This window comes from Balaenoptera musculus, chromosome 7, assembly GCF_009873245.2.
Source record: "Balaenoptera musculus isolate JJ_BM4_2016_0621 chromosome 7, mBalMus1.pri.v3, whole genome shotgun sequence".
In the NCBI taxonomy this organism is placed as follows: domain Eukaryota; kingdom Metazoa; phylum Chordata; class Mammalia; order Artiodactyla; family Balaenopteridae; genus Balaenoptera; species Balaenoptera musculus.
This window is the reverse complement of record NC_045791.1, coordinates 50,924,903-50,950,329: the sequence shown is the minus strand read 5'-3', so window position 1 is coordinate 50,950,329 and position 25,427 is coordinate 50,924,903. Positions and strand designations below refer to the sequence as shown.

General features: G+C 38.8%; 1 protein-coding gene across 1 annotated transcript in view; it reads left to right on the top strand.

Annotated features, from left to right (window-relative positions):
* Window positions 1-25,427, top strand: part of LRP2 (LDL receptor related protein 2) — a 197,517-nt gene that overhangs the window by 95,350 nt on the left and 76,740 nt on the right. Inside the window, exons 20-34 of the mRNA XM_036858038.1 lie at window positions 1,779-1,916; window positions 2,256-2,537; window positions 3,570-3,812; window positions 4,979-5,098; window positions 5,719-5,835; window positions 7,330-7,707; window positions 8,860-9,108; window positions 10,194-10,405; window positions 11,284-11,468; window positions 12,323-12,551; window positions 13,356-13,530; window positions 15,120-15,242; window positions 19,791-19,957; window positions 20,901-21,044; window positions 24,797-24,906. Of these exons, the coding sequence (XP_036713933.1) occupies window positions 1,779-1,916; window positions 2,256-2,537; window positions 3,570-3,812; window positions 4,979-5,098; window positions 5,719-5,835; window positions 7,330-7,707; window positions 8,860-9,108; window positions 10,194-10,405; window positions 11,284-11,468; window positions 12,323-12,551; window positions 13,356-13,530; window positions 15,120-15,242; window positions 19,791-19,957; window positions 20,901-21,044; window positions 24,797-24,906 (2,872 nt within the window). The remainder of the gene's footprint in view (window positions 1-1,778; window positions 1,917-2,255; window positions 2,538-3,569; window positions 3,813-4,978; window positions 5,099-5,718; window positions 5,836-7,329; window positions 7,708-8,859; window positions 9,109-10,193; window positions 10,406-11,283; window positions 11,469-12,322; window positions 12,552-13,355; window positions 13,531-15,119; window positions 15,243-19,790; window positions 19,958-20,900; window positions 21,045-24,796; window positions 24,907-25,427) is intronic.

The following is a 25,427-nucleotide window of genomic DNA, read 5'->3' as shown; positions in this document are numbered from 1 at the left end:
TAATGTGTCTTTTCAACATTGCCCTTCATTGTGAATTTCTTATAGAAAGTTTTTTTATTCCATAATGCCATGGAAATTACGTGTCTTTTTAATGAAAGGCTAGATCTCCTTGACTGCGCACCACACAGGACCTACAGGTTTACTGAACACGTTATATTTTTAAATATAGTAAGATGCCTTCCTGGGTGATGGGCCTGAGATGGCCGGTCAGTCTAGATAAGATTTAGTGAGTCCGATGACTGATTAGTCATTGATTAGACCATAGATAAGGAAAACTGGTTTAATGATAAAATTTGTGATTTTCTGGTTAGTTGGCAGTTTTAGTTAGTTAAGTTATTATTAAAGAGAAGATCCACTTTGATTCAGTCTTTTCTTTGAAAAACTCTGTTGAAATATATATGTTTATTCCTCTGTTTCAGTATCTAAGGTAAAATGAACATGATCAAATTTTTGAGTTTTAGAATCTTGTATTGCCTCTATCTTCTATTTTCAGCTTCATGGAGCATTACTCAGTGTGCTTTAGGTGTAGGAACACTTCTGTGGGTAATTGTTATTGATCCCTAAACATACACTGACATTTCCTTCTTGGACTAGGTCTGTACTTTTCCTTCTCAGCAGCTTGTTATGAAACTTGAGGGTCAAAGTTTTTAAAAAAATGTTCTCATTAAAACATGGGATATAAAATGTTTGACCTGGAAGAGAGCTTAGAGATGATTTAGTCCATTTCCTTAATTTTAGTAGAAAAATGAGCACCCCCCCCAAGGTAAAGTATTTGCCTAAGATCACTCAGCAGGTTACTGCTTTAGCTGGGATAAGAACTCAGTCTTTTGAGGCATCAGCTAATGCTCTGTAAAAGAATCCTGAGATTTAAAAAAATTTTTGCCCATGGCAATCTAAGCCCAATTGCTATTAAATACCATCACAATATTCCATACATTCTTGCCTGAACCTGAACGCTAGTATTATAAAAAATATAGGCTTCTGGGACTTCCCTGGTGGTGCAGTGGTTAAGTGCCAATGCAGGGGACATGGGTTCGAGCCCTGGTCCGGGAGGATCCCATATGCCGCGGAGCAACTAAGCCCGTGCGCCACAACTACTGAGCCTGCGCTCTAGAGCCCGTGAGCCACAGTGACTGAGCCTGGGAGCCACAACTACTGAAGCCCAGTGCGTAGAGCCCGTGCTCCGCAACAAGAGAAGCCACCGCAATGAGAAGCCCACACACCGCAACAAAGAGTAGCCCCTGCTGGCCGCAGCTAGAGAAAGCCCGCGCACAGCAACAAAGACCCAACACAGCCAAAAATAAATAAATAAATTAAAAAAGAAAAAAGGCTTCTGAGAGGTAGGGTCTCTCTCAGAGATCCATACCAGCAACTCCTATTGTTTTTATTCCCTGAGTTTCACTGTTTATATTACACTCCTCTAGAGCTCTTCCCTTTCTCTCCAAATCATAGAATTTTCACCTCTACTGGTGCAGGAAAAATTTGTATCAGGAAGTATTCTTACAACTCTGTTGTTTTATTCAAGGTCCTTAGCTTCAGAAGCTCAAAAGTCAATAAATAAATGTTTTCTTTAAAAAAAAAAAGAATATATATATAGGCTTCTAAAGAGTCATTTCTAGAGACTAACAAGTCATGGAAAATGATTACAGAAACATATTACAGATATTTATGGAAGAAGCTTCCCACATTTGGAAGAAGCATTACAAACATATTGCATTTTCCCAAGTGATTTGTAAGTGAGCTGTGGCGAAAATACTAATCACCGTGTTCCTTCTTAGACTACGTGTATTTTACTGACTGGAGACTGCGTGGTATTGTTCGAGTCAGGAAAACAGATGGTGGACAACTGGTGGTTCTCCGAAGTGGCGTTGGTATTGTAATGCATGTGAAGGTATATGATACCAGAATCCAGACCGGTGAGTGATGTTGCCAGCTTCTTTCATAGGGATGTGTTTAATATGGTGGCTCCTTTTCTCTTTAAGTACTTATTATTTAACATAACTCCTGATAGTTTTATCTTCCTGTCACTCAGATAGTTTTAAAGTGTAAGATTTAGAATTTCTGTTTGACTCAGCTAACTTTAAAACTGAGAAAAACACGTTTCAGCACTTTTCTGTATTTAAATTGAATGTGCTATTTGGCACATTGATTTCCGAGAGGAATCAAGTTTTTAATATTGGGTCTGACAACCAAACCTGTGATCAACCTAAGGGAAATGTGCTTGACTCACTTATCTCGGGGCATTGCTTTTTCAGGGTCTAACGCCTGTAACCGACCCACCAATCCGAACGGTGACTGCAGCCACTTCTGCTTCCCAGTGCCAAATTTCCAGCGGGTGTGTGGTTGCCCCTATGGAATGAGTCTGACTTCCGATCGTTTGACGTGTGTGGAAGACCCATCCCGCGAGCCACCGTTGGAGCAGTGTGGTGCCTTTTCCTTCCCCTGTAACAATGGCAGATGTGTGCCCATTCACTACCGCTGTGATGGAATTGATGACTGTCATGATAACAGTGATGAGGTTCAATGTGGCACATTTAGTAAGTAGCTGTACACTGGCAATACTTCCTAGGATGAATAGAACAGAGAGAGGGGGCTTAAAAAAAAAGGCTTGGGTTATCTCTATAGGAAAGAATATTCCTTTCGGATTGTTAATATGTACTCCAAAGGCTTTTAGGAAGCTAGGCGATAAATATCATTCATAGATAATGTTACAGATGATTTCTAGCATTGATTTGGGCTGTCTTCAACAAAATTTCTTTCTGACATTGGCTGTTTGGATCAATGCAGAGTCATTGCATCTTGGCATACTCCTCAAAAAGTCAACAAAACAAACTGGATCTAATCTTTAGTATTGGAGAGAATAATATCACAGAATAGGTGCTTGCAATAATAGCTTTTGAAAATCTCATGTGCTATATTCCTTTTTCCTCCTGTTGGTGTAAAATGAATTATGGGTGAAATGATGATTTTAATCTTTACATTCTTCTTTTGATTGTAATCCAATTTATAATAAATGCTATTGCAGAAGACAAAAAGATAGAGCACAGTTGAAATCTCAGAAATTTCTATCAAGGAAACATTAATAGAAAGAAAAGTGACATTTGAAAATGAAAGTGCTCATTTGTACATTTTTGAAATGTCTAAAGTTTTATTTTGTGTATATCTTTTTGTTTTTAAAAGTGCAGATTTTACATGAATGTTTTATCAGTTTCCAATGACCCATGTGATCAGAGGAAGCATAGCTTAGAAGTAAAGGATGGGCCTTAGAGTCACACCAACTAGAGCTTTGGTCTTGGGCAGATTCCTAAGCTCTCAAAGCCTCAATTTCCTCATCTATAAAATGCAGATAATTATATGTACCTGACAGTATTCTTGTGAGGATTAAGAGAGAAAAAAAATATGTAAACACTTAGAAAAGTGCCTGGCATATGATAGTTGCTGAATAAACTTGCACATTTTGTATAACGCTCCCATTGCAAAAGGAGAAGAAATGGGCCTTTACAAGGTAAGATCTCATTTAAAAGGCTGTAAAAACAGTTGTCTTTATGACCAATTCGTTTCTGTTGTAGATACTTCCTGTGCACCTTCAGCGTTTGCGTGTGGCCACGGGGGACAGTGCATTCCCTCACACTGGCGCTGTGACAAACAAAATGACTGTGTGGACGGCAGTGATGAGCAGAACTGCCCCACCCGAGCACCCACTTCCTGTCGCACAGACTTCTTCACCTGTGATAATAACCTGTGTATCCCAAAGAGCTGGGTCTGTGACACAGATAATGATTGCGGGGATGGATCTGATGAAAAGTCATGCGGTAAGTTTTGAACTGATTTCTCTTGGTTGGTCAGCCTGGTGAATAGATTTGAACAGTCAGTAGGCCTTGTGCACTTTCCTTGAAGGCTTACATAATTTTCGTTGTATCTTAGCTACTTCTCTTCACCTGTCAATCCCTGTATTAATAGGCTATAGGAGCAAAGACATGGGAAGTCTTCCTAAATATTTTTTATGCAAGCAAAACAAGTCTTCCTAAATATTTTCTATGCAAGCAAAACACTGTCTCTGATGTCTAACACCCAGATAGAAACTGGAAAATAAAATCCTTCAACTATTCAGATATTTAAAACAATTTTTCTTTCTAAATCATATAAACACATCCAGACATCTGGCTATTGGTTTTCCTTTTCATTTATACAGGCAAAAAAGGCAACAGAATAAAGAGGCACAGAACATTTAAATTTCATTAATCTAACCCACCTGCTTTTCATCTTGCGAGTTCTGATTTCCTCTAGGTTGTCATTTGTTTTCATATCAGCAGTCATAGTTTAAGGTGGAGCAAAGTTCCCTGGACTAAATTCTGTCTTGGTTGCATGATTAGGCAATTCGCTTTTTCTCAGGACTAGATGAACTTTAAGATCCCCTCCAGCTTTCACATTCTGTGAGACTATATTTACTATGACTTCACGTTTCGGGTAGGGGGAGGCAGCGCATCTGACTCTAAGGCTGTGTCTCTTCAGCCAGCTAGGCCCCTGGCTTTGAGGATCGTTCTGCTTAGATTTTGGATTAAATCCAGTTATCATGATCTGTCTCTACACTGTTGCTACTAGGCATTGTGGTCATGCGGACCATGTTGCCTTGCTGGGCTCCATTGCTTAGCTTTGGTGCAGAGTCTTGGACTTCATAGCATTCAGGAGGTGTAGGCCAGTCCATGGCCATGATGCTTACTTTCTAAGTGTGCTCTGTTTTTCAAGGTGTAATCACAGTTTCTGACTCTGCCCTGTAATATTTTTTTCCTCTTTCCAAAAAGTGTCCTAGCTGGGCTCTGGATGGGCTGACTTTGGCAATCTGGCTGACTTGAAGGAATTTTGAGCGCACACACAACTGAGATAACTTACGTATTTCCTTAGCGTTTTACAGTTTGGCTCTGGTACACACTGAACAAGAAATAAACTGTTACTTGGTTTTGTTTTTGGATGACATTAGATAATACAGAGACATGCTCACCTAGTCAGTTTCATTGCCCCAATCATCGATGTATTGACCTATCTTTTGTCTGTGATGGGATCCACGACTGTGCTGATGGGTCTGATGAGAGTGCTTGTAGTAAGTACATTGTTTTATTTTTAAATTTTTAAATTAATTAGTTAATCAATCCATTGAAGTATAGTTGATTTACAATATTATATGCTTCAGGTGTATAACATACTGATTCACAATTTTTAAAGGTTAACTCCATTTATAATTATAAAATATTGGCTATATTCCTTTGTTGTATAATATATTCCTGTAGCTTATCCCTATCTTGCCCTGCCCCTGTTCCTTCTGCCAATTGTTAACCACTAGTTTGTTCTCTATATCTGTGAGTCTGTTTCTTTTTGGTTACTTTCACTAGTTTGTTTTATTTTTTAGATTCCACATGTAAGTGATATTATACGGTATTTGTCTTTCTCTGACTTATTTCATTAAGCATAATACCCTCCATGTCCATCTATGTTGTTGCAAATGGCAAAATTTCATTCTTTTTTATGACTGAGTAGTACTCCATTGTATATATATACCACATCTTTTTTATCCATTCATCTGTTGATGGGCACTTAGGTTGCTTACATATCTTGGCTATTGTAAATAATGCTTTATTTTTATTCATGATGTTTAGAAAAATCTCAATGTTTAGTTGTTTGCTCCTTGGCTTAATTTCTAATACTTTTCTCTCTCATTTTCAGTAATTAATTGCACTGCTTCTCAATTCAAATGTGTCAGTAATGGTAATTGTATTAGCAACACATATCGCTGTGATGGTGTTTTTGACTGCAATGACCACTCTGATGAGACAGATTGTCGTAAGTACCATATACCTAGCATGTTTCAGGTGAAGGGGTCATTACGTGTTTACCAGTATTGATATTACCACAGATTTTCTCTTAGACAAACTAGAGGGAAGGTAGCCTGAATTACAAAGCATTGTCAAAGGAACACAGTATTGAACATATAATAAAATTGACTTGACATTACCAAACAGCGACTTATAATTTGTGAATCGAATGGTTGTAAATGGGCACTTTCAAATTGTCTCTTGAGTAGGTTAAATATTTCTCAGATATTTTTGTTCTCACTGTTAATTTTTCCTAGGGCATACCAAATTAGTGGGTTTCAAAGTTTTGAGGTTTACTATTTATAAAGATATTTTAATGGTTTCTTTTAAATGTCAGTAGGGAAGTGAAATCAAGCAAATCATTTGTTTAGTATCTGCTAACATGTTACATATGGTCTTTGTCCTGAGAGTCTGGTAAGAGAAATTATAGAAAGTAAGAAACAAAGCAAGGTAGATAGTTACAAGGGCCTTATAGAAATGATTCAGATAAAATTCTATGAAGGTTCAGAGAAAAGAAATTTTTTCAGAGGATTCAAGGAGGACTTCACAGACTATAAATCTGTTGGACCTATACTCTCCACAAGCTGTAAACCTATAATGGACAGGATTTGTTACTGCCCACTTTTTATATTAAATGAGGTAAGGTGGTCATTTGTTTGAATAATGGTATTTTGGACCACAAATAGTAGGTTTCTATCAATTCTCCTCCCTAATCAGAAGTGTTTAAATCTATGGATCAAAAAGAAAAGTTAAATGCTTACATACTGTATAGGTGTGTACAACACCCAGAAATTCTTAATCACTGAATTTCCTGTCTCACATTGAAAACATGGAATTCTTCTGTGGTGATCTGAGGTTAAAGTGCCATTGCCCCTGACTTGCTCTTGCCTTAAAAAGTTCCTAGGCGGGAGTTTGGGTTTACTCCTGTGAAATAGGCAAGCAATTCTTACTTATCTCGTAAGGATTGCTTGGTGAATAGTGGAAAGTTTGCAAAGAATTGAGGATTTACAGTCATCTTTTGTTTACTTAATGTGTGCTGGTTTCATCTGATATAATTCATTTGAGGGAAAATGATAACATCCAAATATACGACATTAAACCCATGAATTCCAATTCACCGTAGCTATTTAAGCTCTATTTTAATTGCTCTGGTGATTCTTTATTGTTTAATCCATAATTAGAAACACAGGAAATAGAATTTTCTTTTGACCCAGGGACTTATCTTCTATCCAAGAGTTGTACATCCTTTGTTGTCAGATCCACTAATCTGACGCATAAAGATCTCTACGTGCCACAGTGTCAGAGAAGACTCGTGTCATTTTAGATTTTAATATTACATTTGTCACAGTCATTACTATAAACCTACCACTGATCCAAAATCGTTTCCTCTGAATCTAGGAATTATATGAAAGGGATTATGGATTGCATCCACAAGCCCATTTCCCCCATTTTGTTCTCTCAGCAACCAGGCCTCCTGGTATGTGCCACCAAGATGAATTTCAGTGCCAGGCAGATGGTATCTGCATTCCGAAGACCTGGGAGTGTGATGGCCACCCGGACTGCCTCCACGGATCTGATGAGCACAATGGCTGTGCCCCCAAAACCTGCCCTTCATCTCATTTCCTCTGTGACAATGGAAACTGCATCTACAGGGAGTGGCTCTGTGATGGGGACAATGACTGCAGGGATATGAGCGATGAGAAGGGCTGCCCTACGCAGGCCTTTCAGTGTCCCAGTTGGCAATGGCAATGCCCCGGTTATAGCGTCTGTGTGAATCTGAGTGCAGTATGTGATGGCAACCCTGACTGCCCCAGTGGGACAGATGAGTCCCCGCTTTGCAGTAAGTTTCCCGACCACAGTTTGCTGCCATAACTTCATCCTGAGCAGTGGCCGGCTGTGCGTCCTCTTTGTCACAGTCACCATGTAGCTTTTGAGGAAGGGGTCTCGGTTCCTCTCTGAATTTAGATCTGTGTAGGGATAGCCATCATGGAGTAGTTCAAATAAATCATCACTGGATAATATTTCTCATTAAATCCTTTGCACCCGGTTCTGTGTTTTTACTTCATTAGATCGTCAAATTAAATTTGGTTCTGTTGGTAATGCGCTCATTAAGTTTCTCTAACTTTAATATTTTCTGATTTCAATCAGAACTTGCCACAAAACAAATGAAGTCTGGGGATTTGTGTTTGCTATGATTAAAATCCTGTGATTGGCATGTAATCCTAATTACTGTCCTTTCTTTATTTCTTCTTTAATCAATGCTCACTCTCAGATGATACCCAGCCAGGTATGATTGCAAAGTATTTTAGATTCTTATGATTTTAAATGCATTGCGTTTGTGCTGAAAATGTCCTAATCATTTTGACTTACTCCCCCTTCTAGTGCATGTTTCATATCATGACTCTTATAAATAAGAGTACACATGGAAATAGAGGGCATTTGCATCCTCAGGTAGATGAACTATCTTTGGGTGCTTCAGGCATTGCCGTTTGAATCCTGAAAGTAAGGATGATGGCATGTCAGTGCATCTGTGCCCTGTAGTCTTCCAATTGCCTTTCTCCTTTATAGACCTTCCAGCTCTGCTCTTCAGTGTCAAAGTCTTATCTTCCATTTCTGTGTAGGTAGAAGAATGACAGGAAGCAAATGGCAAGTAATTTAGGTCTCTTTGCATGCTTTACCAACGATAGTTGTGTTTCTTGATGTCCGCCATATTTCCCCAAGTTTCTCTCGTTGCACTAAATGGAGTTATAATAGAAGGCTGTAGTGAAGAAAGTGGTCCAAGTCCAGTGGACGTGAAAGATGGTAAATCCTCAGGCAAATTGGAGCACTGAACAGCCTGTGGACCTCATCCAGGTGGATTCTGCTCATAGCTCTTACCTGGGTATTGTGTTGAAGGTGGCCTGAGACTGTATGACACATAATACAACTGAGTGAACCAAAGAAGCAAAGATTCCTGACTTTTCCACTCTGTGATTCTTTTTCTTTATTCTAGACCAGGAGAGCTGCTCAGATTCCAATGGTGGTTGTACTCACCAGTGTATTCAAGGGCCCTATGGGGCTCAATGCCAGTGTCCATTGGGATACCTGCTTGCCAATGATTCTAAGACCTGTGAAGACATAGATGAATGTCGTATTCCAGGCTTTTGTAGCCAGCACTGTTACAATATGAGAGGTTCTTTTCGGTGCTGGTGTGATCCGGAATACAGGTTAGACGCTGACCAGAGGACCTGCAAAGCTACAGGTAATGGAAGTGAACTTACTCCAGCCAGTTTACCAAGCACACTCCAGAGCTTAAGATTAAATGTCACGTTTAACAAATTTCACCATCTTTATATAATGCTTAATGAATTCAGTTCAACCAGTATTAATTCAGTTTCTACTACATGAAAGTATTTGTACTATGTGTTATGGTATTGCTTTGGCTGCTTTAAAAGTGACCAGATAGTGACCACCTAGAAGGGTGGGATAGGGAGGGTGGGAGGGAGACACAAGAGGGCGGGGTTACAGAGATATGTGTATATGTATAGCTGATTCACTTGTTATACAGCAGAAACTAACACAACATTGTAAAGCAATTATACTCCAATAAAGATGTTAAAAAAATAAATAAATAAAAGTGACCAGATAAAGAATGCTAAAACAAAGTAGGCAGTTTCTTTCTTTTTCAGGCAGGAGTTTGGAGGGTAGACAGTTCAGGGGGTAAAAGCTGGTGTGGCTTCCATCTAGGGATCCATTGCTTTTGCTCCAGTCTTTGCCTGCTCCCAGAAAGTAGGAAAGGGATGAGTAGCTTCCTTTTAAGGATGGCACCTAGAATTTGACACATCGTTTCTGTTCACATTTTATTGTTCAAAACTTAGTCATATGGTCACTCCAAACTGAAATGGAAATGGGGAAATGTCTCTAGCTGGTAGGCCCTGTGCTGTGCTAAAACTTGGCATAATTTATTACTAAAAAGGAAGAAGAGGAGAGGGGACATGGGGATGATTAGAAGTCTCTGCAACAGCTGAATGCAAAGTACAAAATAAGCAAGTACAAAAGTAACTATAGTAACAGGAAGAATGCAAGTAGAGTTCACTCCAGGTTGATATTTAGATAAACACTAAAGTGTAATTCAAGGAGGAAAGATATTTCGAAAAAGCTTACTTTCAACACTCATGAAAATCAGCTAACTATTAAGGTAACATCATTCTTATAGGAATTTTTGTTTGTTTTTCCCATTACTCTAGTTTGGAATGACATCTTCTTTCTGTTACCAAAGGTATTACATCAAATATTGATTGTTTTTTCTCCCAGAATCGTTGACACTTGTATTTTCTTCTTGGACAGCATCTGAAAGTCTGCTGTTACTTGCGGCGAGTCAGAACCAGCTTGTTGCTGACAACATCACCAAGCAGGAGCACTCTATCCACGCCCTTGTCCAGGATGGTTCTCACATTGTGGCTGTTGATTTTGATTCAGTCAGTGGTCATATCTTTTGGTCTGATGGAACTCAGGGTAAAATCTGGCGTGCGTTTCAAAATGGAACAGATAGAAAACTAGTAAGTACATGTCTACTGGCCTTTGACCTGACTAGTTCCCCTGTCTTGGGTCTATTTGCTGTTACTCACCAGTGGGAGAAGACCCTACCTCATCTTAGGTCGTTCTCATGTTTTCCTCCGGGCCACATCACACCCAAGGGACCCCGATGTTCCTAACTCCTATTTGATGGGATCTGAAGGGAGATGCATGGCTCTGAATTGCAGGTCATATGATGCAGAGACCTCACAGCATCTTGGAGGTCCCTTTTGCAAATTTTTTTCTTAGTGGATGAGAGATAAGGGAAACACAGGGGAGGTTGCTTTTCTTTCTTTTATCTTTTAAAAATGTTTTAAAAATTTATTCTTTTCTTTGCCATTATGGTCTATTACAGGATACTGAATATAGTTCCCCATGCTATACAGTAGGACCTTGCTGTTGAGGTTGCTTTTCTTAGCTTTAATTCAGTTATGTTTCTTGATCAATCTCCCGGAGTTTCAGTTTCTTGATCCTTGATGGTTATGTTTCCTCTGCCCCTTAGAAATTTATTTTGTAATTGTTGGCACTCAATCAATAAAGGTATTACTTTTGCCGTGTGAACATTGTAAAGTTTCATAGGGTTGCCCGCTTAGCAAACGGATACAGCTTTCGTTTAATTGAAAAAATTCTGAAACCAAAATGAAACTACAGACTAATCCAACAATAGAGTATTCAGTTCTACACAATCTTGTATATTTTTCCAGAAAACCCTACTGTTTCTACATGGGAAGACAAAGTTTTCTAATCTTCATAAGCAATCATAGGACCAATTAGATGCCTTATTCTCAATTTTCATATAATTTCCATGTTTGCATTCATTTATTCCCTTTAGAATTCACTCGTTATTCACTTTTGTCTTTAGACGCTTGACAGTGGTATCACCATGACTGAAAGTATTGCAGTAGATTGGGTAGGACGCAATCTTTACTGGACAGACTTTTCTCTGCAAACAATTGAAGTCTCTAAACTGGATGGGAGTCACAGGACCGTGCTGCTTAGTGAAAACATAACAAATCCAAGGGGACTAGTGTTGGATCCCAGAACTACGTAAGACTTCTTTTTTTTTAAATGATGTTGCCTTAACATTGTATGAGGGAAAAATAACATGGCATGCTGTGGCTAATATTCATATCACAAAATTTACACATTGATTTATTAGCTTGGCAATAAATGATTAAGTCTAATGAATGCATGCAGTAATATTCCATAGACGGGCCATGGTACTTGTTGTGCCATGTATACCTCATGGTTATACAACAAAAATGCCAGATTTTCCTGCTTCAGTTTCATATTGTTTACTAGAACTTCCTTTTATGTCATGTAAGGAAGTTTTTGCCTGCTGGCCCTAAAGGAAAGAAGAAGAAATTCTCCCATGTGCTTAGAAAACTTTGAAGGCTTCTTTCCTTGAATTTCCTTAGATTCTCTTAGATTCTTTTCTGCAGGAAGATGAGTTAGGCAAATTATGTTCAATGCAATGCAGACTTCCTAGATATTGTAAAGTAAATTTCGCACCCGTGAAATTTATGATAAATCTCTGATGATGGATAAATTGACTTATCTTAAAAACGACAGGGTAGATAAACAGGGACAGATGAACTTTTCTAGATCAACTCTTTGTGGATTGTACAGAAACATGAATCGGCATTGAGACATTTCAGTGTCACAGTATACTGCATGTTTTCTGAACATTATAAAAACACCCAGATGGCTTGTGATTGCATCATGATTACAGTTTTACTTTGTGACTCTCAGAGGAAATAGTAAGCTCTGTGCATATATTCTGACCTGGAGATGAGTTATTTTAAGCAGAGCTTAAACAGAATATTCTGTTACTTAAAATGACAGTCATTTTCCATTTTGAAATATGTCCCATCCAGTCGGTAACTGGTTTCTTTTCACAGTGCCTGTGTGATGTTCTGGTCTGACTGGGGCCATCACCCTCGCATTGAGCGAGCTAGCATGGATGGCAGTCTGCGTACCGTGATTATCCAGGAGAAGGTTTTCTGGCCCAATGGCTTAGCTATTGACTACCCCAACAGGCTGCTGTATTTCGTGGATGGCTATCTTGATTACATAGACTATTGTGAATATGATGGAAGCAATCGGCGGCAGGTGATAGCCAGTGATTTGGTAAGTTGGTAGTGAGGAAAGGAAACTAAGACCACAATAATGGTTTAGTAGGAAGCAGATAGAGAACAAGAAAGCGAAGAAATTCACTGTTGTGTCGTAGACATTACAAGGTCCATCCAGGAAATATCAACAGGAGGAAGGGTCAATCTATCTTTTATTATTGACAGAAAATCAATATTCTAGTTCATGGTCAGATTGTGCCACGTCCAGGAAGGATTAATAGCTCGTGTGACTTAGTTGATCTGTAGATGCTAATCTGTTGCTTCTCTAAGTCCATGTAAATAATGATTTAATTATATGTAGATTCCCTCCATGAAATCATAGCCTGTTATATATTTTGTATTTTTATTCAGGAAATTCTGGTGAATTTATTGTCACAAGTTAAATGAGAAAATATGTATTTTACCGAAGAGCTATTATTGACTTCTATTTAAGATTGTGATTGTTTATAGTTCTGTGACTTGAAGAGGCCCTGGGGGATCTCTCCTGTAACTAGACAGGTGATCTACATAAGTCACCTTACTTTCTGCACTTCAGTTTTGCTTTTGTTTATAAGATGGATGCCCAGTGTAATTACCAGAGTAAAAATGAAGGCTAAGTGACACAGGTACATAAAAGTATTTTGGTTGGTAAGTGGGATATAGGTCAAGAAGTATATTTTTTTCTGTCTCTTGACCAATGATTTCACTATGTCTTTATTAAATTAAATTCTAAAGGAAACCATCTTCTTGGGTAGGTATCCTTTTCTACTTTGTTCATCTTCATTTTTATTTCTAGGTCTCATTGTTCTCTTCTGCTTCACAGACTCTGCGGCATCCCTACTCCCTAAGTCTCTTTGAAGATTTCGTGTACTGGAGTGACCGTGCTACTCATGAGATTATGAAAGCCAACAAGTGGCATGGGGGGAACCAATCAGTAGTACTGTCTCTTCACCAGCCCCTTGGAATTGTTGTGGTTCATCCTGCAAAACAACCAGCTTGTAAGTGATAGAGATCTCCTGCATGGTATAGCTTGGAAAACATTGATCTGGGGAATGTAAAATGTATAATGTTGCAGACCCATTTGTTTGGACAATACATTTCCATGACCTCTGTTTACCATGGAAAACTCAAATCTTGTATGTCTTTACATACTCAAGTCTCCCTGGTCTTTTCTCCCACTTTCTTTTGCCACACTGGACTTCATTTTGGTACAGAAGCACACCAGGCTACTTACCATCTCTGAACATCTGCACTGGCTCTTGCCTCTGCCCTGGGACGCCCCTCATCCAGATGTCTGCCTGAGTTGCTGCTTCATGTTATTTAGAATTCTCTTAGATGCTCCTTGGTGGCCCTCGACCATCCTATCGAAAATGGCACCGCCTCTCATAATTCTTTTGCTCTTTACTCTCACGTTCTAAAGTCACACAACTTATGAGTTTAGTTTTATCTCCCTTTGTTAGAGTATCTGCCTCATGTTTACAGTATTCCCAGTGCTTAGAATGGTGTTTGGTACATAGTGAAGGCTTGCTAGTTTTTGAGTGAACAAATGGATTACTGCATCTAACAAGGTGTATGTAATAAGAATATATAGGATCTAGAGAGCATCCTATGAGCACAGGATGCACACAGGATCCCTCTACTTCAAGGAGCAGAAACACACAAAGATGTCATCAATAGAAAAATAAAAGATTATTATCTAACCAAAACTTGGACTACAGTGGGTAAATGTCAAGGTCACACAGGGAACACACAACTTGGTTTCATTTAATGTAAAAAGATCTCTCTGGGGTCAGCCAAGGAGACACATCTTATGTAGCATCAAATTTCTATTACTAAGCTCTGGATTACTCAGTGGCTGTTTGTTCTGTTTATAGACTGGATTGATCTGTGACCTTGGGCAAGTCACTCCTCCCTCTTATGCCTCTTATGAATTCTGTGTTGAAAGAATGATGTTGGGGAAGGGTAAATACCAAACCAGCCAATGTAACTTAATGTATTGTGTCTCCAAATATTGGGGGCTTCTGGAAGGACAATTTATTAATTGAGATATAATTGACACATAACACTGTATTAGTGTTAGGTGTACAGCATAATGATTTGATATACGTATGTATTGTGAAATGATCACTGTAATAAGTTCAGTGAACATCTATCACCACACATTTTTTTTTCTGTGATGAAAACTTTTAAGATCGACTCTTTACTATAGTCATCATGCTGTACATTACATCCCCAAGACTTATTTACCTTGTAACTGGAAGTCTGTACCTTTTGACCACCTTCACACATTTTGCTGCCCCGCATTCTCTGCTTCTGACAAGCACCAGTCTGTTCTCTCAGTTCATTTTTTTTTTAAAGTTAGATTTCATGTAAAAGTGATATCATATAGTATTTGTCTTTCTCTGTCTGACTTATTTCACTTAGCATAATACCCTCCAGGTCCATCCATGTGTTGCAAATGGAGGATTTCCTTTTTTGCGGGCTGAATAATATTCGATTATATGTGTATATATACATACCATGCCTTTATCCATTCATCAATGTTTTCCATTCACCAATGTTTTCTTCTCTTCTCTTTGTATTACAGCCACAAATCCATGCGTCCATGCCCAATGCAGCCATCTATGCTTGCTTTCCTCAGAGAGGCTTTACTCCTGTGCTTGTCCTTCAGGGTGGCGTCTCTCTCATGATTCTGTGACTTGCGTGAGAGGTACAGTATGTCCTTTAAGTATGCCCTGAAGGTGGAGCTTGCCACAGTTTGTACAAAGCTGTGTGAGCTCTAAACCACTTGGTGATGGGGTGTGTGCTGTGTTCCCTCTGATCAGCAGGTGTCTGTAGAGTGTGTGCTATATGGGGTGTTAACTGAGCACCATATACAGAAACTGTATTACAATTGACCACATACAGAAACTGTATTCCAATTGAGTTGTAATTGTAATATAGTTTCTTTACATGCAGCTAATATTATGTGTGCATGTAATTCAACAATCTTGAACCTCACATTTTCTCTTACCTGGTTATAGTCAGGCAAGCTATGATAATGGGAAGTTCCAGATTCTGCATTTAGTAGTAAAAATCCTTAATATTTGTGGATAGCTTCATTTTTTAGGTTCCTGATCTCTTCTTTATTCTCATAACCAGTAGTCAATAATGAGTGTTATAGTCTGGGTCTTCTGACTCCAGTGTCAGTACCTTTACTATTACTGTATGGTACTTTAAAAATGAAAGTTTTCTCTGTATGAAATATTTTAAGGGATTATTTGAACAATTTATTCTTCATCTCATTCTAGATATCTTACTGGGTTGATTGAAGAGTATGTGGAGAGTTATACTAAGTACTTTAGGGAACAAGAAAGGAAGGACAAGATGTAGTCAATCCGCAAAGGAGATTTATAAGAAATCATTTGCCTTTGCTTAAAAATCTAAAGAGGTAGTCTAAACTCAAGTTTCTTTCATTTCTCAGTGAAGAGGAGTAAATGTGTTTTGATACTGATAAAAAATGGCTGTAGACAAGTTAAAATTAAATGGTTAATGGGAATAAATTGCTAAATTAAGAGAAAAATAGAGTCAATCTAGAGGGAAATTTAGTTTTCAAATGGAAAGTATATTCCTGAATCCAGGAAATTTATGGTGTTTACAGGTTATGCAGATGTAAGTTTACTATCAAATTCCATCGACATGTAATATTTTGCAATAATACTTTCGTGATGAAAGATTTTAATTATTGGTAATGCTTACAAAGGGATTGGCATTTGCCATTTTTCTTCAGAGCTTTATTATAAACCTAATCCTTGTTGACACTGTTTAATTTAGTGTGTCCTCAGAGTCTTTCAGCAGAAGATTAAACTGGGCTATAGACATTCTGCATACAAAGCATTCTTTCACCACACAAAGATTGTTGAACTGTGCATTGGGGATTGGTGTAATCTGTATTACTATCTGATGGTGATTGATAAGTGTAAACTCTAAATAGTACCTTTTGCTGTTTCACAAATAATTCCACTAGTGGTTTTCCCATGGACTGACTTTACTGAGGTGGAACCTTTTCAATAGTTTCCAACCGGCTTCTGAGCACCAGCTGGGTAACTGAGTGCCAGTATATGTGAACTAAAAAAAAAAAGTTGCATTTTTTTTTCCCAACAGGAAGCTTAGAAGACTGTTAACATTCATAGATGAAAACATTTTACTTGATTTAAATGTTCGATTGCCTCTAAAATTTTGTCTGCGAAGTGTCTAAAATATCTTTGGAAGTGCTTATGTGATAAGATCAAGTGAAAAAGCAGAGATGGTTTAATATTGGCTATGTAAAATCACACATTAAAAAAATCTGGAGGACAAGATACACAAATGCCAATAATGCTTACAGTTGGGAAGGGGGATTATGGGATATTTCTATTTTTTCCTAATTTTATGCTATAAAATTTTAAAGGGAGAGCTTTCTCTGTATGAAATAGTTTTTTATTGTTTAGCAAATACGTTCCCCACAATGCCAAAGAAACCCCCAGAACTCAAACCAAAACATCTTCCCAGCACCCCCTAAAATTAACAACCGCAAATCCAGGGCTGTGCAAGGTCATACTTTGGGAGGAGCTAGGCTTGGGAGTCATAAATGTCACCTCTTAATGACAACATAAATTTCCCATTCCTGACTGTTGTTCTTCACTTCTTTGCTCTGCGAACACTAATCTTAATAGGATCATGACATGAAAAATAGAAAATGAAGAAATGTTCTTTCATTTCAAAAGACTAAGACCTCCTGAACTCCTTTCCAGCCAACCCTAGGTGCTGCTGTGCCTACTCTTTCATGGTCATGGTCCATATACTTTGTCTGGCCCTCCAGACTCTAAGTTCCTTGAGAATAAATCCTCTACCTGATTCCTTGATGTAGGCCTTTGCCTGTGGCACACAGTGGCACACAGTAAATGTTGAGTGAATGACAAACCCTCCAATATCCCTTTTTGCTTCTTCTGCATTCCTGTGTTTTTCACCTGCTCATTCCTTTATAGATGTGTAGAGTCATAAAATCACTCCTCCTGTTTTCTTTCCCACAGAGCACTTTTCATGCACCTTCCTATGCCACCTGCTGTCTCAGTGGTCACTTCTGCCAGTGCAGCATTAAATGATACCCCATCTCTGGTCTGTGGCCCACAAATGTTCACTGGCTGTAAACCCTCTCAAACACACCCGCAGTGATCAGATGGAGGTCTTGAGACCCATCCCCAGGGAAGAGTAATGGCTGAAGGAGTAGTGCTGGGTGCTCTCAAGGGAAAAGCTTGTTAGAGGAATCAGGAAGGCCCATGTTTGATGGATGAGAAATGCAGTTTTTTAGGCCTCAAACAGTGCTTTGGTTGACAATTCTTGCAATTAAGCAAAAGAAAAATTACCCATTAAAAAGAACAGAATCAGGTTTTGAGTAAGTAAAAGTTCCCCTGTGAAACTGGGAAATACTTCTTGTTTCTCTGAACCAATGAACATTTATAACATATAATTAATACATCATTAAATATCATCTCAGTATATTCAGGGTACATCTTAAACTCATAATTTTTAATTTCTGCAGTTAAATCAAATGAATTGAGTGGTGATTTGATATTCGATAAGTAGTACCCAGCCTGCACTTTTTGCAGAGGAGTGATTAAGAACATAGGTTTTGGAGAGTTCAAGCAACGTTGCTGTGACCTGGTTTAGATATGCTAGTTTCTTTGTGCCTCATTTGAAATTTGGGGGAGGGGGATAACTACCTAACAAGCAGGGTTATGGGGCTTCAGGAAGAGAAATTAAATGAAGTAGTGCTTATTTGCTGCATGCTGTGTAGCATGTCTTCTCAATAAGTGGCGACGATTATTATGGTTATTGCAGTTGTTCAGAAGAGAGGCATAGTGGAGCAGCTGAGAGAGTCAAGGCTTGGGGGTTAATCTCATTGCCTTGTTTCCTGCGGAAGCTGCAGAGCTGTGGGAAGCTCCTTGGCCTCAGTTGTTTCTGAAAACAACTTTGCAGGGTTGCTGTGAAAGACTAAATGCTATATATTGTAATACTTTGTAAAGTATTAAGCATGAAGAGTTGCAAATTTTATTTTAGACTTGTACCAGGTTAATAAATTGAGTCATTTCTCAGTAGTGGAAATGCCAGGAAAAAGGAAAAGCCAATCAGACATGAAAGTAAGTAAAGAAAAAATTGTCAAAATAATCCTGCTGAAGATGTAAAGCTTCGCGGATGATCAAAATCATGCAAACACCATTTTTAGCCCATGAAGAGTATGCAATGATTAATCATTTTATATAGTGTCTTAATAGGTGCTATATCTTATATATCTTAATAACACAAAACTCACATTCCAAAGTTTTCCTTTTCTCACAGAGGAATGATAATAAAACCCTACTCGTGAACTTCATTAATTTTTTGATAAAGAGGCTACAATTTGGATAAAGATCATCTTTAAAAATGGACCTCATTATCTATTAAAGAGCCTACTTGAACTGGTAGTTTAAATAAGGCATTATGAAGATGTTTAAGTTGCAATGGACAGATACTTTTGAGAACTTTAGAAGGCACTCTTTACATATTTACTTATGTATCCATCCATTTATTCATTTATGGGGTCATTCAGTTAGCAAATATTTATTAGACAACTATTATAAGCCAAGCTCTGGGGACATAATAGTGAGTAAATCAGACAGGGTCACTGCCCTTTGGGAGTTAGAATCTAATGTGGAAGGTAGACATTAGTCAAACAACAATTGGTGGGATTATAAATTAGATTTACTTAGTAATTAAAGTCTCTCATAAACGCTAGACAGCACTTTGTGGTGTTATTTTCTGAACATAATTAAAACTAATGAACTGCCATTCACCAAGAAGAGTCTATAAATTTTCTTTCACATTTTGGGGCAAAATCGAACTCTCCTTTCTCTGAGTTATTCTGCATATAGAAATGGAAGAACTTCTTGTCTGTGACTCTTAGCAAACTTGGATAGTTTAGCAGTGTGAGTAAGGAATTAATGAAGAGTATGGTAAATGCTGATCTACTTTGGGTAATTCCAGAGGTCTTATGTGTAAAGTTGGTGGTCTGGTGACACAGCAACCCACTGAAACCCAATGGAAGGCCCTGGATTATCTGGTGAAATATCTATCATGCATTATAGTTATTGCAGCAGTTCTGCAGTGGCATTTTGTCCCATCAGATGGTACCAATCCACTACCTTCTATTACTCTAAATGTCTGGGATATAATTTTGAGAGATATTCTGTTATTTTCACAGGTGATGAAGCGTTCCTAATAGTTGTAAGACACAGTATAATTTTTGGAATCTCCCTTAACCCTGAGGTGAAGACCTTTGATGCTATGGTGCCCATATCAGGGATACAGAATGGTTATGATGTTGCAGTTGATTACTCAGAGCGATTCATCTATTGGCTTGAAAATCCAGTAAGTTTCGAATAACATTCAAAGTATGCAACTTGTTCTTGAAGAGCCTACCAGCACTGAAGCCTTCTTATATTTTTGCTGGGTGGGAAATGGCCCAGACATAAATAGATTTACCACTGAGCATTTTTTAATTTAGTGAGGGATGTCAATGGGAAGTTGGCCTGGGGCAAAGACCCGATAGTAAGCACATTTAAGCTATTGGGTATATTTATTCATTCAGCAAGTATTAAGTGACTACTCTTCTCCCTGCACTGAACTAGCTGCTTCCAACTGCAGAGTACATGCCAAGAGGAAGCAGTAACAAAGCTTGCTCTTAAGGAGCTTTAGTCTATTAGACTAAGATAAAAATGAGGATATTAGACTAACATAAAAATGATCATCGCTCAAGACCAAAAGCAGTAGTTCCCTAAGGGAATTCCAGGAAAGCATCTGATGTGGCCACTGTGGCCTTCACTCAGAATCTTTGCCTCTAGGATAAAAAAGAACACTCCTCCAGTTTCCTTTCCACTGGGACCCTTTCCTCACCCTTTAGGGAAGAAACCTGTGAGGATGGGGAAGGGGCAAGGAAAATACAAATGAGGAAGAGAGGGAAGGTCTTTGTGGTTGATGCTTGTCACCTCTGTGGAAAAATATACTCCTGGCCTCCTGATTCACACCCATGACTTGGATTATTTTTATGACTCTTTGGCCTGTGGTGGTTAAGGAATAAACTTCTGTAGCTGATATCAGAGGGGGCCTGAATGGTAAGCCTTGTGTATTCCTGTGATGCGCTTGAAAATCAGTGTTTTCAGTGTTGCTGGTGTTAGCGTTATACACAGTAACCCCAGCCAGCGGCCCTGAAACTTTGCCTTTCTTCCACGTGTTAGGCGTGTTAAAGAAACATAGTAGCTGCAGTGAAGCTGTGGCCTGGAAACAGCTCAGCCCTCCTTGTCTTTCTTTCCAGGGTGAAATTCACAGAGTGAAGACAGATGGCACCAACAGGACAGTGTTTGTTCCTCTATCAAGTTTGGGGGCTTCTACGAGCCTGGCCTTAGATTGGCTATCAAGAAACCTTTATTATACCAATCGTGGAACTCAGTCAATTAAGGTAATGATTCCATAATACTATTGACGCAAACACTGGTTTCTTATTCACGTAAAATCTATCCTCAGGAAATGCTGTCATATGGAGGAAGCAAAAGGGATATTAATAGTAACTATCAAAGTCTCTGAAGCCAAGGAAAAACCTAAAAATTGGAACTTTCTACTGCCCTACTTTGTCTCCTCCTAAGTATAAATGGTAACTTGTTCATACAAAGGGATTTTAGATAATTTATTAAGATATATACAAAGATAAATAAAAAATTATGTAAGGAGTTCAACATAAAGGGAAGCTTATAGTAGGCAAGGCATTTTCACTATCTTTCCTCATCAAGTATTCAATACTATTTCAGTTCTAAACCAAATTTATAGGTTACCTCTGTTCTTAGATGGAAATCTTTCTATGGCTCCAACAGTGAAACAGAAAGTAGAAACTTGATTCTAATTCCTTTGATGCTTTCCTTTTTTGAGATAAGTGTTTTTTTTACTCTAATTCCCAGAAGAAATTCTATAGGGGCACAGGTATGAAATCACATGAAGTAAATCAGAGGTAACTTGACTAGTACTGGTTTGCTCCACTCTGGGACAAGGTTAAAACTTACGTGATGGATTATTAATTCAGAGTAATTTTGAGAGTGAGAATTCCTAATGCAAAGGGGTGGTCTTGGGAGAGCAACAGTAGGGTGACATTCCACTGCTCAGGATGAGGCACCAGTTAGTAAGTTGGTTCTCTTTGGGGCGTTCAGAAAGATTAATGCTAAAGATGAGGAAGGCACACAGCAGCTAAGTGGCTAATTTAGAGCAGATTTGCTAGGAGGAGTGCTTATTCGATAGTCAGAACAGTGCTTTACAGTTTACAAAGGTCTTCCACAAACATCATCTCATCCAATCTTTACAACATTCCCGAGGGTAGGCAAATGTAGTAAACGGTCACAGTGATGGGGACATTCGCAGTACGCATGCAGTATGCTGATCTCAAGCCGGGTAGAATCAGCAGCTCCTAACATGAAGGGAACCTTGGAGGCTCATCTGGTTCAAGCTCTTTGTTAGACGAAAATCTGAAGCCCACAGAGGCTAAGAAACTGGCTTAAACAGTCAGCTTCACTGCCCTGATTCTGGGGGAGGTGGGTGGTCTAACTTTGCCTTGTTATAAACCACAAGTTCGGCAGTCTAGCCTGCTTCAACCCCTTTGGACAGTGACAGAAGGTATTTTGCACAACCTCAACGAAAAACATCACTGACCCATCAAAACACAGGCAATATTTACTGCCCAAGACCTTTAATACCAAACTCACATCTCTCTAGAGTCCACTCAGTAGAAAACTGTCTTCATTCCAAATGGCAGTTAATCTGCTCCTGCTTTGTAAGTGGGGTCTTCTCTTTTGGACTGATACTCTTCCAAGAGCAGGGCACATGTCTCCTCCATCAGGGTTAGATACAACAGTAAAGCACCAGTTGAAGAACTGAGTATGTGCGTGTGCATGTGTGTGTATTGGTGAGGCCACTTTAACCACGGAAACCTAAAGTTGGCAATTGTGCTCCAAATGCAGTGAGGTCCAGAGGAGAGAGAATTTGCTTTGGAGTCCTGGCTTCGAGTCTGGCTTGCTTGCTCATTTATGCATTCATTCAATAAGCACTAGGAAATGCTTTCCATGGATTGATGCCATGGTTAATCCTGGATATTCAAGGATGAATCAAACATTTGTTTTTCCTGCTTTTAAGTAGCTCACACATCTGAGAGCTAGACACATAAACAAATATCTTTGCTCCAGTGTAAGTGTGATATGTGCATTGAATATAAAGAGAGTGATTAAGGACGGAAGTAAGTGTGTGGGGAGAGAACAGTGGGCTTCCCCCAAGAGGTTACTTGAGAGCTAAGTCTTGAAGGATGACCATCCTTTATTTCTGCCTAATGAAGAAGTAGGGGGAAAAAACACTTGAATAAAGACCCTGAGATATGAAAATGCATTTTGTGACTAAGCACGGTGTTTACTCACAGGCTGTTTGACCTTGGACAAATTATATAACTTCTCTGAGTCTGTGCTTCCTTATCTATAAAGTGGGGTTAATAGTTCAGTAAGTAAAAGTACTTGACGCTAAGGTATCCTGCGAATACAGAGCCCTGTTTCCCTCAAATCATCAACATATTTACACTATCCATAAAGGTAAATTGCCCCTTTAGTGTTTTTATCGGTTTTTTCCTTTGGTGGTATCAATTGTGACTCTTCCAGATGAATGTTAGATTGATTAAAAAACCAGAAATAGTGTCCAAGTACTGTTTACCTGTATAATATCCGTTCCAGAGTAGGAGAAACTCACATTTAATTCCAACTCTTCCGCTAGGGGTAGCTGTGGGCTCACTCACTAAAAGCAATTCTGTAGCTAAAGAGTGAACCCTACCGAATGGCCGTGTGTGAGAGAGCTCCATCTCTGCCAAAACACAAGGAGACGGACTTCCCTTTGAACCAAAGCCATCCTTAGGGAAAGGAGAGAAATTGCAGCAGGAAGAGGAAAATTGAAAAGAGAAAAATTATTTTAGTCCAAATAGGAGAGAAACATACCACACAGGAGAGAGAAAAATATAGAGAGAAGAGTGAGGGAGAGAAGGGTGTGTGTGTGTGTGTGTGTGTGTGTGTGTGGTGTGTGTGGTGTGTGTGGTGTGTGTGTGTGTGTGTGTGTGAGAGAGAGAGATGTATACAGATAGAGAGGCAGAGATGGAAACAAATGCAAATAATCAGTTTGTGTTGAAATGTAATTTTATAGAAAAGCCTTCATGCAAATCAAGAGGTATTTTCTTATTTCTTACGAGTTTTTCTCATCTCTGACTGTCTCAAGTGCATACCAAAATAGCCTTGTTTCTATAAGAAACTGCATCTAGTCCAGTAATCCATATCCCTCTGTGGTGTTTCACAGTGTTATAACACTGTGGTTGTAACAATTCTAGCAAGATTACTTAAAAACATAACATTGGGAAAACCACAAATCCTCCCTAGACCTCTTTTTCATCACGTTATATGAGCATAATAATGGCATCTATCTCACAAAATTACTGTGAGGATTAAATCCGATAATGCTTAGTATAAGGCCTGCTACATAGTGAGGTCCCAATAAATGGATCAATAAAAAAAATTGAATACAGTTGTGCTGGGTGCTGTGTGAATCACTTTACATGCATTGTCTCATGTTCCTGGCACCTCTATGCAGAAGGGAATTTGTCATCCACATTTACTGATAAAGTTCAGAGAGGTGAACTTACTTGCCTCAGGTCATATAGTCAGATCTGGCCGGGTCAGGATTTGCACTCAGGCTGTTAACCTGGCACAGAATTCACTTTAACTCTGTGTAAATTTGGACTGTTTGATCAACTGTGTTTGCAGTGATGGGCCACTGGGTGCTATGGCCCAATCACTGGGGTACAGGAGACCTATGGGGTTCCCATTGGTCTTCCAGAGTTTTCTCATCTTTTTCTGTAGCTTCGCTCAGGCAATGATTCTGTATGTTCACTCATGTGAATCTTTCTTTTATCCGTATAAATATCCTCTCCTGGAACTTTAGGTGAATTGAAAATAGAAATTTGAGAGGTGATTTTGTTTTCTTACTCCCATTTTCTATTGAGCCAATTTTCTCATAGCCTTGAAATGAAGTTAGGGATTATCTGAATATCATGCAAACCCTCCCATTCACCACAGTCATGCTTTGAATTCGTTGTGTGTTTAAGTTCTCCTTCATCATAGCTTTCTTTATTTTCCCCTTATATAGGTTTTGACACTCCGAGGAGATGTCAGATACGGAAAAACACTGATTACCAATGATGGGACAAATCTTGGAGTTGGTTTTCCTGTTGGCATAACTATTGATCCTGTTAATGGGTGAGAGTTCATTCATAAGTAGTGTATGTCTTCTATACAGCACCACCCTTGTTAATATTATGGTCTAATAAAATGGAAGATTTCAAATGTAGGGCCTTTTGTGATTTCATATGCAAACATTTGAAAAATATAGATCTCAGTAAGAAAGAAATAACTCTAAGTTATATTTAATGTGTATTGTGTTCTGTTTTTCAAATTAATAACACTGAACTTAAAATTAATTCCAAACAAACAAGAATTTCAGATATTTTAAAATAGAATTATAAGAGTGAACAGTAATACATTTTGACTTTGAATGAACGTGGAAAGGTTTAAGGGGGTGGATAAACACTTGAAATAGACCTTGAAGGATGAGAAGGCTTCCAGTAGGTGCAGGATGGGTTGCAGCTGAGAAGTGGTACTTGAGGCCAAAGAGCAGTGAAGGCCCAGAGGCATGGTGGTATTTAGCATGATTGTGTAGAGGGCTGGAACCAGAGACTTCGAGTAGGGGGCAATTGACTAGATGGGAGATACAGCAGCTA